The 14926-nt window shown below is 39.8% G+C and overlaps 1 protein-coding gene across 1 annotated transcript in view; it reads right to left on the minus strand.

The window, feature by feature from the left end:
- Positions 1 to 745: 745 nt before the first annotated feature.
- Positions 746 to 14926, minus strand: part of DYNLT5 (dynein light chain Tctex-type family member 5) — a 29221-nt gene continuing 15040 nt past the window's right edge. The window contains exons 2-4 of the mRNA XM_068963105.1: positions 11097 to 11188; positions 2006 to 2130; positions 746 to 949 (exon numbers count right to left, since the gene is read on the minus strand). Coding sequence (XP_068819206.1) covers positions 746 to 949; positions 2006 to 2130; positions 11097 to 11188 — 421 coding nt within the window. The remainder of the gene's footprint in view (positions 950 to 2005; positions 2131 to 11096; positions 11189 to 14926) is intronic.

Below are 14926 nucleotides of genomic sequence, written 5' to 3' on the forward strand. Positions count from 1 at the left end.
CACTTACCATTAAGCATCATGTATATTTAATATCACAACATCTACCTCCGTGTGCTAAAAAGCCTTTGTTCATTTGTTGTTTCCATTATTGAAGAGCTAATATTCAGTTCTCCCACAATTGTTTAAAGTGCAGGCAACCCACAAGAGCTTCTAGTTTTAGCTTGCAGTCCTGTGGGACTACAATAATTGTTATGAAATCATTAATTCTACCTCAGCAGTTTCAACTGTCAGGTACATATAACAAAAATTGTAGTTAATGAATGCTGCTCAATTTATTAAATGCAAAATGAAAACGAGTATTTTTTCATATGCAGCACTGAGACGCAGTAACATTGATCATTTGTGTATATACCATATTGAATAGTCTACCATCATTTATTGGTCAGGGTGTATAGCCATATTTTTTTTAAAAAGATTTTCATTAAAAACAATGGAGGGAATTCTCTCTAATGAAAGCATAATGAAAATAATTAGTACCCAAAGTAATATGTAATAAGAATCTATGTCTATGAAAAAAACAATCCAGGAGAATCAAGACTTCATTTCTCCTTTGGATAAACAAGATTCTTTCTTGTGCCATATTCTCTCTCCCAATTCTTAACAAGACTATGAAAAAATCCCCAAACTTCCAATTGTTTGAAATATTAGTGTTGTGTCTTTCTCTAATGTTTGGGTAGGGAAAGTTGTGTACATAGATACCCTATATCTTGATTTAAAGGGTATGAACTTGATTTCTTGTTTTCAATCATTCAAAGTAAACTGTGTAGACATTTGCAAGAGCAAAGAGGGAAGAATTTCTGAACACGAAAGATGCAAAGCCATCATTTTTAGGATCCCAAAGGCATCTGCTTCCAATCAGTATGCTCTGACCAGTCAGTTGTCCAATGTGAACGATCACAATTAGCTTATATCGTGGGATCATCAAGTCCTTGACCTGGGCCTTAATAACCTAGAAATTAAAAGGAAAAACAAAAGGTCCTCACTCAGTCACATTGAAATTAAAAGTCTTAATTTTCCTCATAAATGTAGTGGATTTAATTGAAGAAAATAGCACGAAACCGTGTGGATCCTTTGAGTAATTGCTATAGAAAGGCAGCTATAATTTCCTTCAAGGATAAGATAGGACATTTAGGGACAAAATGACAGCCCCAGCAAGAAATCTACCTTTTCTAAGGCACATGGAAAAATGATAATCCAGAGAACAGAGTTTTCAATGCATTTATTGTGTTCTTGGGAAATCTATGTTGAAATGGCTTCCCTTCAAAGAATGCTGGCATTGCAATTATACCATCTTGTTCATGTCTAATTAAGGGACTATACATCTGAAGTCTCCTGTAATATGACTAATTGTGAATGCTTATTAGATAGATTATAATGAAAAAGAAAGAGAAAATCTGATGGAGTGCCAGCACTTTAGTTGATAGAAATGTTTTTAAAGGCCCCCAATGTTTTTATCTGATGGCATGCAAAGAAGGTGCTTTGGAGAAGGGATAGGCTACCCACTCCAGTGTTCTTGGGCTTCCCTTGTGGCTCAGCTGGGAAGGAAGCCACCTGCAATGCGGGAGACCTGGATTCGATCCCTGGATTGGGAAGATCCCCTGGAAAATGGAAAGGCTACCCACTCCAGTATTCTGGCCTGGAGAATTCCACGGACGAGTCCATGGTGTCGCAGAGTCGGACACGACTGAGCGACTTTCATTTCACTTCAAAGAAGGTGCTTTAGGGAAGAGAAAGTGATCATTAAAATATTGTATCTTTTATAATAACATCTTTTAAATAAATGGGGCAGTTTTATACATTTAAAAAACAGAATACATGCAAGTGATGATGCACATAATAATTGTTTTAGACAAAGGCTTTTTACACACAGAGACACACATGGAATATGACCGAATAAATATTTTCATAAGATAAAAATAAAGTTTTACTGCTACTGCAAATTAATTGCTTTCATTAACATAAGCAGGTTGTACTTTCAACAAATATTAGGAAATCACACGTATACCTCAGAAATGGTTTTAGTCATCTGTCTACAGAGTTCTGGCTCATACTGTTCCTCTTGTAGGTAGGTAGTTAGCACATCTTTCAGAATATGATTGACAATGACCACAGGAAAATGTTTGGTAGGACCTGAAAACACAGATGAAATTTCTTTCAAAGAAGTAATTTCAAATCATATCTGCCCACGCCATAGCTTAATCAAAAGAGTATCAAAACATGGAGACATTTAATCTTCTGGGTGGCCTCTATTGAAAGAAAAAAAGTGGTCCCAATTAGATTTCCAGCCAAGGTCTCTGGCAGAGGATGAGAAGACAGTGGATTCATCTGTTTACCTGATACCTCAAGAGTGTGTTCAGTACCATGGAGTCTGACATTGAATGTACCCTCCTTCCCAGTTCCCACTGTCTGTATGCTCAATTGCTCAGTTGTGTCTGACTCTCTGGGAGTCTATGGACTGTAGCCCACCAAGCTCCTCTGTTTAAGGGATTTCCCAAGCAAGAATACTGGAGTGGGTTGCCATTTCCTACTCCAGGGTATCTTCCTGATCCAGGGATCTGACCCCTATCTCTTGTGTCTCCTGAATTGGCAAGCAGATTCTTCACCACTGTGCCACCTGGGAAGCCTCCAGCAGTTCCCAATGCTAATAACTTATTTCAGTGTCTTAACATCTTTCTAACTGACCCCCAACTCTTAAGTTCCCCACCTCCAATCTCTCTATAACTCTACAACTGGAGTTGTAACATCCAGATGTTACCATTGTGCTTTCCTTGGCAAAGTCTAGCGTTCAGCTCCTATCCAACCTACAGCTTCTTCTTCAAGCACCACATGACTTCACCAGCAGTCTTCACATGACTGCTGCTCCAGCCTTGTGGAGTTTATCTGTTCTTTCAAGAGTGCTTTGTACATTTGCTCCTCTTTCAAAATGCAACACTCTTCCCCATCATGTTCATCTGATAAATATCCACTCATGTTTCAAGGCCAGCTGGAACATCTTCTCCAGTTAGCCTTCCTCCTCTCCTCAGGTACAAATTGCCTCTCTCTTCTCTATATTCGCAATGCTCTGGGTCTCCACTGCTATTGTGGCCCCTAATTCAGCTGATAATTGCTAAGGCTTACCTTACCTTTCTTATCTGAACTGGTAAACAAGATTATATTTTATCCTCTTCAAAGTCTAACACAATGCTAAAGTCAGAAAAAAAACGTTCAAGGTCTGATTTCTGAATTTAAATAGAATCGAACATTTTCTAGATAATAACCATAGTACAAATAATAGCTACTCTTATCAAGCATTTTCTACGTGCCAGCCACTGTGATAAGTGTGTGTGTTAGTTGCGCAGTCATGTGTGACTCTTTGTGACCCCACGAAGCCCTCTTTCCGTGGGATTTCCCAGGCAAGAATACTGGAGTAGATTGCCACTTCCTTCTCCAGAGGATCTTCCCAACCCCAGGGACTGAACCCTGGTCTCCTGCATTGGAGGTAGATTCTTTACTGTATGAGCTACCAGGGGAGCCCCTCTGTGATAAGTATTTTATATTTATTACCTTATATGTATAATCTTCCAATAAATCTCTGGGGATAAATCTTATTGTTACCTCCATTTCACAGAGGAGAGAACAGATGTTTAAATATATTGCCTAAGTTACCTAGAATCACACAGTGGCAGGGTTGGTATGTACCTCCCTGGTTTATCTGACTTGAGAGCTTAAATTCTTAACCACATTAAGTCCACTTTCAGAGCAAAAGCTTCAACTGCATCTTATCCTGCACCCCAGGAATCTTACTTGCACCTCCCAGGAATATTAACATTATCATTAACATCTGTCATTGAATAACATGTTCATGTGCCCAGTGCCCCGTATACATAGGCTTGATCATTATTTGCTGAGTTGATATGGATGAAGAATTCTACCCAATTCTATTTTCAATAGTCATCAGTATCTTTTAAGTGTTTATTTTCAATGACTGTATCAGTCAGGGACTAAGGAAATATATTGTGCATTAAAGTTAGGACATTTCCTAGAGGATTTAATAAACAGACTCCTTAGGGAGATCTGAGCAAGATGCAGGGAATCATGAAGGAATGTTCCATCCCCCTCAGCTGGTGAAAAAGAAGGTGTTACTTTCATCCCAACCTGAGGAGGGAATTTTATGAGAGATCCCAGGAAGAGCCTGGTGGATAGGGCTCCCTCCACAGCAGGCTTCGTCCTTCTGCTGATGGATGCAAAGAGCATGAGGTGAGCCCTTAGGTGGGGTTCACACTCCTCTCTTCTGACTTCCCACCGAAGTTTCCCAGTGGCTAAATTTAACCAGAAGGTGACACACCGCGCCTAGAATTCGGTTAGGTCAACCTCCTGGGGCTCAGTTTATAATATTTTTATTGTGATGTTTATACAGGAATTGTTCAATTAAATTTAAATCAGGCTGGGAAATGAATCCGGACAAGTAAAATAGAGACATTGGAAACAATGAGTATGATAATTAACCGAAATATTTAGTCGGCAGGAATCTCTCCCCTTCTACAGGAGAGAGACAAGCAGTTATAAACCCGGGAAGGGTTGGTCCTGATTGCTCTTGGTTTGTGGGATCAGAGACGGAGCACCAGCTCCCCTAGGCCAAACGCCTCCTGTGTCATTGTCCTGTGGATCTTTTAGAAGATTTCCATTTGCTTATGATAGTGAGATGAGGCTAAATGTGAGGGTGGTTTCTCCCTTTCTGTTTAAAAAATTTAAAAAATGTTCCTACCAGATTGGACCTAATTAAACAGATTATATCTTTTAGATTGGTACCTCTCCTTTTCATTCCCTCCTGCCAAGCGCTCATATCATATTTACCTAAGCTTGACCTGTATCACCCATGGGGAGCATTGGTCCTTTCAGAAAACAGTAAATGCCTTCAGGGCATGTGTCCACCTGGTACACCTCCCTGTCCTTTGGGAACAGCATCTCCCAAATGGAAGGGACTGGTCCTTTTCCCACTCTAGCCATGTGGTTCTTTAGGATCATCATCTCTTTTGAGTCCAAGTCCAGGTCATGGTTGATTGGCGCTGGATGGACTTGCCCCAAGCTACACCAATTAGAATCCTTTCTTGGAACTTTTATGTTAAACTAGAACTAGGTTAAAAAAAAGTCGGTCAGTCTCTTTTTGGAGTCAAAAGTTATGACCTGTGACTCTCAGGAACTATTTCTCATAGTGAGAAGGAAGCCAAGCCACAGTGAGAGAGGGAGCCCTCACACAGTTAGGGCTGGAAAGATGGAGTCCTGCCTGCACCTGGTCCCAGTCTCCAGAAGCTCCTGCTGTCCAGAGGCACAAATACCCTTTCTGCACTTACCTTAGATTTAAAAAAAATCTCAATAACCAGATTCAATTCCGAAAAAAGTTTAAATAGTGAACTTTTCTTCCCTCACTTCTTTGTGACCTTGGACCTATACAGAAGAATCATCCATTGTCTTACTTAGGCTTGGATGCTGAGATGCGAACAGAGTCAATAATCAGCATTTGACTTCCAAAATGGGCTTCTCTGGTGGCTCAGATGGTAAGGAATCTGCCTGCAATGTGGAAGACCTGTGCTCGATCCCTGGGTTGGGAAGATCCCCTGGAGAGGGGCATGGCAACCATTCCAGTATTCTTGCCTGGAGAATTCCATGGACAAAGGACCTGGCAGACTACAGCCCATGGGGTCGCAAAGAGTCGGACACGACTGAGTGACTTTTATTCACTCACTGACTTCCAAAACAAGCTTCCAAAATTTCAGAGTCAACTAATGCAAAGGCTTAAACCTTTTTTCACATGGACAGCATATGAAAACACATGGACATCACCATGTAAACACATGTAAAACACAAGGACATCACCATGTGGTCGACACCGAAATCTGATTGATTATATGCTTTGCAGCCAAAGATGGAGAAGCTCTATACAGTCAGCAAAAATAAGACCGGGAGCTGACTGTGGGTCGGATCATGAACTCTTTATTGCCAAATTCAGACTTAAATTGAAGAAAGTGGGGAAAACCACTAGACCATTCAGGTATAACCTAAATCAAATCCCTTAGGATTATACAGTGGAAGTGAGAAATAGATTTAAGGGACTAGATCTGATAGACAGAGTGCCTGATGAACTATGGATGGAGGTTCGTGACATTGTATAGGAGACAGGAATCAAGACCATGCCCAAGAAAAAGAAATGCAAAAAAGCAAAATGGCTGTCTGCAGAGGCCTTACGAATAGCTGTGAAAAGAAGAGAAGCGAAAAGCAAAGGAGAAAAGGAAAGATGTACCCATTTGAATGCAAAGTTCCAAAGAATAGCAAGGAGAGATAAGAAAGAACAAAGCCTTCCTCAGTGATCAATGCAAAGAAATAGAGGAAAACAACAGAATGGGAAAGACTAGAGATCTCTTCAAGAAAATTAGAGATACCAAGGGAACATTTCATGCAAAGATGGGCTCAATAAAAGACAGAAATGGTAGGGACCTAACAGAAGCAGAAGATATTAAGAAGAGGTGGCAAGAATACACAGAAGAACTGTACAGAAAAGATCTTAATGATCCAGATAATCATGATGGTGTGATCACTCACCTAGAGGCAGACATCCTAGAATGTGAAGTGAAGTGGGCCTTAGGAAGCACCACTATGAACAAAGCTAGTGGAGGTGATGGAATTCCAGTTGAGCTATTTCAAATCCTGAAAGATGATGCTGTGAAAGTGCTGCACTCAGTATGCCAGCAAATTTGGAAAACTCAGCAGTGGCCACAGGACTGGAAAAGGTCAGTTTTCATCCCAATCCCAAAGAAAGTAAATGCCAAAGAATGCTCAAACTATACCACACAATTGCACTCATCTCATATGCTAGTAAAGTAATGCTTAAAATTCTCCAAGCCAGGCTTCAGCAATATGTGAACCATGAACTTCCAGATGTTCAAGCTGGTTTTTGAAAAGGCAGAAGAACCAGAGATCAAATTGCCAACATCTGATGGATCATTGAAAAAGCAAGAGAGTTCCAGAAAAACATGTATTTCTGCTTTATTGACTGTGCCAAAGCCTTTGACTGTGTGGATCACAATAAACTGTGGAAAATTCTGAAAGAGATGGGAATACCAGACCACCTGACCTGCCTCTTGAAAGACCTATAGGCAGGTCAGGAAGCAACAGTTAGAACTGGACATGGAACAACAGACTGGTTCCAAATAGGAAAAGGAGTACGTCAAGGCTGTATATTGTCACCCTGCTTATTTAACTTCTATGCAGAGTACATCATGAGAAACGCTGGGCTGGAAGAAGCACAAGCTGGAATCAAGATTGCCGGGAGAAATATCAATAACCTCAGGTATGCAGATGACACCACCCTTATGGCAGAAAGTGAAGAAGAACTAAAGAACCTCTAGATGAAAGTGAAAGAGGAGAGTGAAAAAGTTGGCTTAAAGCTCAACATTCAGAAAACGAAGATCATGGCATCTGATCCCATCACTTCATGGGAAATAGATGGGAAAACAGTGGCTGACTTTATTTTTTTGGGCTCCAAAATCACTGCAGATGGTGACTGCACCCATGAAATTAAAAGACGCTTACTCCTTGGAAGAAAATCCATGACCAACCTAGATAGCATATTGAAAAGCAGAGACATTACTTTGCCAACAAAGGTCCATCTAGTTAAGGCTATGGTTTTTCCAGTGGTCATGTATGGATGTGAGAGTTGGACTGTGAAGAAAGCTGAGCGCCGAAGAATTGATGCTTTTGAACTGTGGTGTTGGAGGAGACTCTTGAGAGTCCCTTAGACTGCAAGGATCTCCAACCAGTGCACCCTAAAGGAGATCAGTCCTGGGTGTTCACTGGAAGGACTGATGTTGAAGCTGAGGCTCTGGTACTTCGGCCACCTCCTGCTAATAGTTGACTCATTGGAAAAGACTGATGCTGGGAAAGATTTAGGGCAGGAGGAGAAGGGGATGGCATAGGATGAAATGGTTGGATGTCATCATCAACTTAATGGACATGGGTTTGGGTGGACTCCGGGAGTTGATGATGGACAGGGAGGCCTGGTGTGCTGTGGTTCATGGGGTCAGAGGATTGGACATGATTGGGCAGTTGAACTGAACTGAAACCTTTTTTCTTTTCTAGAACATTTTTTTTTTTTCTAATTTAGGAGGAAATAACGCTTTTAGAAATCAAATTGCAAAGATCTGAAGAAGGATCAGGATGGAGAAAAGAAAGCAAAACTCATCTGGAAAAACAGATTTAAGAGAGAATAGATAAAAATTTGATTAGTTAACATATCTGTGTCTTAGCTTCCCAACTTGGGATAGTGATGAGAATTGCCACCTACTGTTTTTTGGTTGGGATGGAATGAGATGAAGTATTTAAAATGCTCAGAACAGTGAGTCTGCCACCCAAAAAGCTACCCACTAGATCTTTATTATAGTGTTGCTGCTGTTACTGTTGCTTCCTCATTGCGAGCAACAGAAAGCAGCAGGACGGACAATGATGTAAGGCGGGAGATGGTTTAGGTCTCCACAGGCAGGAAGGACCCTGTAGGGTGGAGCAAAGAGGGAGTGCGGAGACTGGCAGGCTCTCTGTCCAACAAATCATCTGGTGACAGGGCCTGATCATCTCACTGGAGTCGCACTCAAATGATGTCCTTCTCTCACCATCTTTCGATTCTATTTTTCACTATATTGGCTGCATTCTCAGGTGTGCTGTCTTGATGTGTCAGCAAGGATGGCCATCTATAGCCCTGTGTGATGCGGGGATTACAGTCAGTCTTTTTAAAGAATCGGGTACTTCTATAGTCATTGCTCCAGAAAAGTCCTGTGGAGAACTCATGCCATACTTAAGAGGAAGTTATATTGGATGTCACGGAAGGCTTTTCTTCTTAGTGATCTAAGGTGATGTTCTATAGTCAGAAGCAATAACATACTGAATGAGAAACAGTTTAAATACAATACTTTATTTAATTCTCATAGTATCCCTACCATGTATGACCTATGATCCCTACTTACAGAGGAAGAAACTGAGGTTCAAGGATGCTGAATACCTTGCTCAAACATTATTTATTTAGGAATGGGCAAAATGAGTATTCAGACTCATGTACATTGGCCCCTACAGCCAGTATTTTCTCTTGTACTCATGTTTCAGTAATCAATTAATGGGAAGAGATAAGGGGCTTTTAATTATAAGAAATATATTTTCATTTTCCCCTTTCCTTTTTTTCTTTAATTATACTCATGTTTAATCTCCTTCTTGGTGGCTATAATTATTCATATAAAGGGAGGACAACCATACTAAACATTTAAGATATGGTTAAATGATGCACGTATTATTGGGTAGAGTGTGAAAACTTAAACATGGTAATAAAGGTGACTGATATTTCTTTAACTCCTTAAGTCAGTATTTACTGTGTAGATATGAGAAAATCTTTGCCCAAGGTCCACAGAGTACCTTTCAGATGCAAAATAAACCCAGAAACAAGTAGAAGTGGAAATACATATTTGATTATTAACAAAATAGCTACCTGAATCCTTATAAAATTGATTGAAAAGGATAAAAGGCTAATCATAGAATAATAATTTGCATGACTTTTTGAAATAAAATATGGAAACTTTTTTCTATACTAAGGTATTTTAAAAATTATTTTTCTAACTTGGTTCAGCACTCAGTACTTTTAAAACTGATGAGACAATTTAGCTTATTTGAGGAAATAAGTTATGAAAGCACGTATTTTTGAAGAAATGCGGGGCTTCATATTTCAAATGCTGTATCTTGTTGCAATCATCTCACGGGAGTTGAGCTCAAATGATGTCTTTCTCTTGCCATCTTTCGATTCAAACCCTTCTAGCATGCAGAGCCCAGAGTTAAAGGCACTGAATGGTGAAGATCTTTTAGTTACAAGAAAACTTTACCCATACTTAGCTTGCCTAAATAAAAAGTCTAAGAGTACACAGGGTATTTAGGACTTGGTCTCAGGCTTTGTGTAGGGGTAAGATGGCAAAACCTGCCATAGAGCTTACATCCTCTCAGGTTTCCGAGGCTGATCCACTTCTTCAGTAGCCCAAACAATATTCTCTGAATTGACTCTCAAAGATTTTGATGACCTTGACAGTATCCCTAGGTCAGTCACTGTTACATCTCCGAACCCAGTGTCAGCTTCAGCAGGATGCTATGGACCAAAAGTGATAATAATGGCAACGGTGGTGCTCCTCCAAAGGAAACTGGGTAAGGTTATCAGATGGAATATAAGGGTATATTGAATGGCAGGATATTATCTGTCTACCATAGGCACTGTGAAAATACCAATGGACAGGCTAATTATGGAGCTTTACAATCCATGTCATCTTGGGGATTACCATAGGAAACTGCCTAGAAGGTCTAATGGGATGTGTTGATGGTCTATAATTTTCTTAAGGTTAACTGGCCACAGATTAAGTCACTCTGGCCCATTGCGTCTTCCTTGGGTTACTGGTAAGTCTCTGTGGAATTTCTACACAGCAATAATTACATGTAGATCCAGATAATAGTGGGCAGGTACACTTTGGAGCAAACAAGTAGTTCTGTGAGAAAATGTGAGGGGGAATGATAGTCATTGTGGATTCCACCTGGAGTACAGGGGCAGGTGCAGAGATTTTTGTTTTCAAAGACCCAAAACCTCTGTGGGAAAAGATAAACATCTCTGTCAACAGGGGACCAGGAATCATTTGCTTTTGCCTTGAAGGCTTTTTTCTCCATCCATTAGCAATCTTGGTTGGTTTTTGTTCAATAAAATCTTAATGCCTGTTTCATTTAACTCAAGTAGATACAAAAAACTCCACAAGATAACACTGAAATACCCAATGAACTTCTTAATTCAGTAACACACACTACACTTTAGTTGCAGCCAATGAATTACTTGGTCTTTAGAAAATACTGATTAAAAAAAAAAAGGAAACAATGGATACTGGCCCCATTTTGCAGAGGAAGAAATTAAAGCAATATCAAATCACCCAATTAATTAAGATCCCTTATATCATGGTAGTATTGAAGATGATGCCAGGTTGTCAGATATTATTTTGAGTAAATATCACTCATGAAATTATAAGTTTTAAATAGGAAGGAATAATAAAATAACACACCCATTTGATAAGTGTTTTCCATGTGAACTGTGAGGCGAGAGGCATCTTCAGGCTGGCAAGGTTCATCCATATAGGACACTGTACTCACAGAGCTAAAAGTGAGGAGAAAGCAAATTTTAACAGTTATGATAACAATGGTAACAAAACACAATGTTGCTTTTAGCAAAAAGTTATAGAAGTTTTTACTCTAAAAGGAAATTTTAAGCAAGTCTCATGTAGATATATTCTGGTAAAATATTTAAAGTCTAAAACATTTTAGAGATGGAAATATTACTGGAGTAGAGAATTTACTTGGAGCAAGTCTCAATATAGTGGTAGAAACCCAGCTCAGTGCCTGGGGCCTTTGATTATCATGAAAGTATGGATGGGTTGTTCCATTCGCAGGGTAACAGAGTTTGTACAGTGGGCCCTCCACATCTGTGGATTCTAGAGTCATGCATTTTGTTTGGTTAAATCCATGGATATGGAACCCATGGATATGGAGGGCCAGCTGTATTTCGCCAGTTTATATAAGGGACTTGGGCTTCCCTGGTGACTCAGTGGCAAAGAACCTGCCTACTAATGCAGAAGAGGCAGGTTTGATCCCTGGGTCGGGAAGATTTTCTGGAGCAGGAAATGGCAACCCCCTCCAGTATACTTGCCTGGAAAACCCCATGGACAGAGTGGCCTGGTGGGTTACAGTCCATGGGGTCGCCAAAGGGTTGGATATGACTTAGTGACTAAACAACAACAACAAAAATAAGAAACGTGAGCATCCACAGATTTTGATAATCCACAGGGGCTTCTGGAACCAGTGTTCAGAAGGTACCGAGGGATGCCTGTACGTGTTTCGAAAGCTACTGGCAGTGTGCACGCTCCATGATACTCTCTCCATATACACTTCGTCGTCATTCAGTCACCCAGTTGTGTCTGACTTTTTGCGACCCCATGGACTGCAGCATGCCAGGCCTCCCTGACCCTCACCATCTCCTGAAGTTTGCCCAAGTTCATGTTCATTGCATTGGTGATGCCATCCAGCCATCTCATCCTCTGACACCCTCTTCTTCTGCTCTCAATCTTCTTCATATATGCTACTGTATATAAAATAGATAGACAATGGAAATTTGTTGTACAACTCAGGGAACTCAAACTGGGCTCTGTAACAACCTGCAAGGAGGTCCAACCAGTCCATTCTGAAGGAGATCAGCCCTGGGTGTTCTTTGGAAGGAACGATGCTAAAGCTGAAACTCCAGTACTTTGGCCACCTCATGCGAAGAGTTGATTCATTGGAAAAGACTCTGATGCTGGGAGGGATTGGGGGCAGGAGGAGAAGGGGACGACCGAGGATGAGATGGCAGGATGGGATCACTGACTCGATGAACATGACTCTGAGTGAACTCCGGGAGTTGGTGATGGACAGGGAGGCCTGGAGTGCTGTGATTCACGGGGTCACAAAGAGTCGGACACGACTGAGCGACTGAACTGAACTGAACTGAACAACCTAGAGGGGTGGGAAAGGGTGGGAGGTGGGAGGGAGGTTAAAGGAGGGGACATGTGTACACCTATGGCTAATTTATGTTGATATATGGCAGAAATCAAACCAACATTGTAAAGCAAATTATCCTTCAATTAAAAATAAATAAAATTTTAAAAAGGAGACTGCCTCAAAAACAAACAACTATTGGCAATTACCTCTATGACAGATGCAAAGGCTTTTCTCAAAGCGGACAAAACTCACAAAGGGACTGGGATTATACAAGGACGCTTAAAATGTTGGGAAACAAGTTCTCTACATACATGGGGGATTATAAAGAGTTTATTATTAAATGTACCTCACAAAATCCCTTTAGCAGAAGAAAGAAAACTGAGAAACCCCTCTATATGATGACAGAAACCGCAATTCACCCAAATTATCATAACCAATAAGCATCAATCACCCTTTTCAACATTAAGAAAGGGTTTTGGCTTGGTTACCAAGGCAATATAAGCTTATCCAGGTGCTGAACAGGAGACCCAAGTGAAGAGGAACTCCTAAAGTCCCTACAGCACTGCTTAATCAGAGGAAACTCAGCTGTCACTAATGCAGTCTCAGGGCTCCACCCCAATTCTCTCCACCTGTGAAGACGGAGGTTAAACAGATGTCATTTCAAAGGAGATGATATAATAATGTGTGTGTGTGTGCTTTCAGAGTAACTACTTTTCTAAGAGTCTACACATTTGCTTTAAATTAAATGAGAATAAGGTATTTGCTCTTAATCATTGGGGATTTTTTTTCCTCTCTGCAAGGGTTTTAAATACTTAATTCTGAGCCGTTGGGAATTAGTGAGCTTCTTGCAAATTGCTATTTTAAGAAAATCATGGACATAATATTTTAAAAATCCTTTAATACAATACAATTTACACAATAAATTAAGGTTTATCCATCTAGCCCAAGAAAGTGATGCAAGACATTATTATGGCTGCTTTTCTATGAGGGATTTCTGGATTAGAGTTAGTCTTCTTTCTTGTAACACCTGCTTTCCTCAATTTTCTGCTGCCCTTTGAAGTAGCAACCAACCTGTTTAGCCACACTGGCTGCAGGTGTTGCGGGCAGCACCAAAGATGATAGCTTCTGCTTAGAAAACCCAATGCGGCATAAACCCCTTGATTCTAAGATAAGCCAGGCTGCCCCAATATTGTATATGCTACTTTTTATTTTCCAAAACATTTTCCATCAATCATCTCGTTTTAACTTTAAAATATTCCCTTTACGTAAGTAAGAAAGTCATTTTTCTGCCCATTTCAGTGATAAAGAGAACTAGACAAAGGGCTTAACGTCATACATATAGGAAAGGCAGACGTGAATTTCACATATCCTATTTACCTCTCAGTGACAAAGTTTCACATATGATCGTATCTGATAGAATGGAAATAGGGGCAATGACTTCCTGAAATAATTAATTGCTGCAATTAAAATTTACCTTGCACAAACATATAAAGACCCTATTTTTTCTCTACAAAACACCGTATTAAAAACTCACAGAAGAAGTTATGGGTAAAAATTCTGAAAAAATTAATGCAACTAATTCAAACAGCAGGGGCCTGTTTATAACTGGTGTATAGATATGATGGCAAGAGCTCAGGAGCTATCTTGGCTGTTGGGATGACCTTATGGATAATGGATCAAAAGCTAGAAAACTAGGTTGCTAAACTCTGTTTTCCAGACTTTTTTTAATGCAAGAGAAAATATATTTCTATTTTGTTAAAGCCAATGTTTTTTTGTTTTTTTATAAAAATATTATAAGAAGCATTAGATATAACTGATACAGAGTTTGGAAGTAGGATGTCATAATTAACAGAGCACAAAACTTGGAGTTAATTTTGTGAAAGAGATGGGGCTTTCAGGAATGAGATTTCAGATATTTTGCTGAAAACCTGGCTTCCCTTATCATGCAGAAGGAAGATATTAGTCTATTGATTTCTGTACACTGGAAAGCTGACCATGAATCAGCCAAGACAATAACTTCAAGGAAAGTTATAGGAAATTTTTACTTAAAAAAAATCCTATTCATGATATCTTTTGAAACTGATACCTGAGAGTTCTCACATTAGAAGGAGATCATTTGTAAAACAGGAGAGAGAAAAGAGAATAATATGCTGAACAGAAGAAATACAATACTAATGCTTGAAAAAGACAAAAAGAAGACATAAAATATTAAAAATACTTGCAGTTATCAATGGCAGTTCAGAACATTGACTCAGAAGAACTTGTACATATTTCCTGTTGGTAAACAGCTTTATTCAAGCCCTTTGAAAAATTTTAAGATAAAAATGTGAAATGCTTCAAAGAGCAAATTTGTCATTTTAATTAC

Source organism: Capricornis sumatraensis, chromosome 2, assembly GCF_032405125.1.
Source record: "Capricornis sumatraensis isolate serow.1 chromosome 2, serow.2, whole genome shotgun sequence".
NCBI classification, from domain to species: Eukaryota; Metazoa; Chordata; class Mammalia; order Artiodactyla; family Bovidae; genus Capricornis; species Capricornis sumatraensis.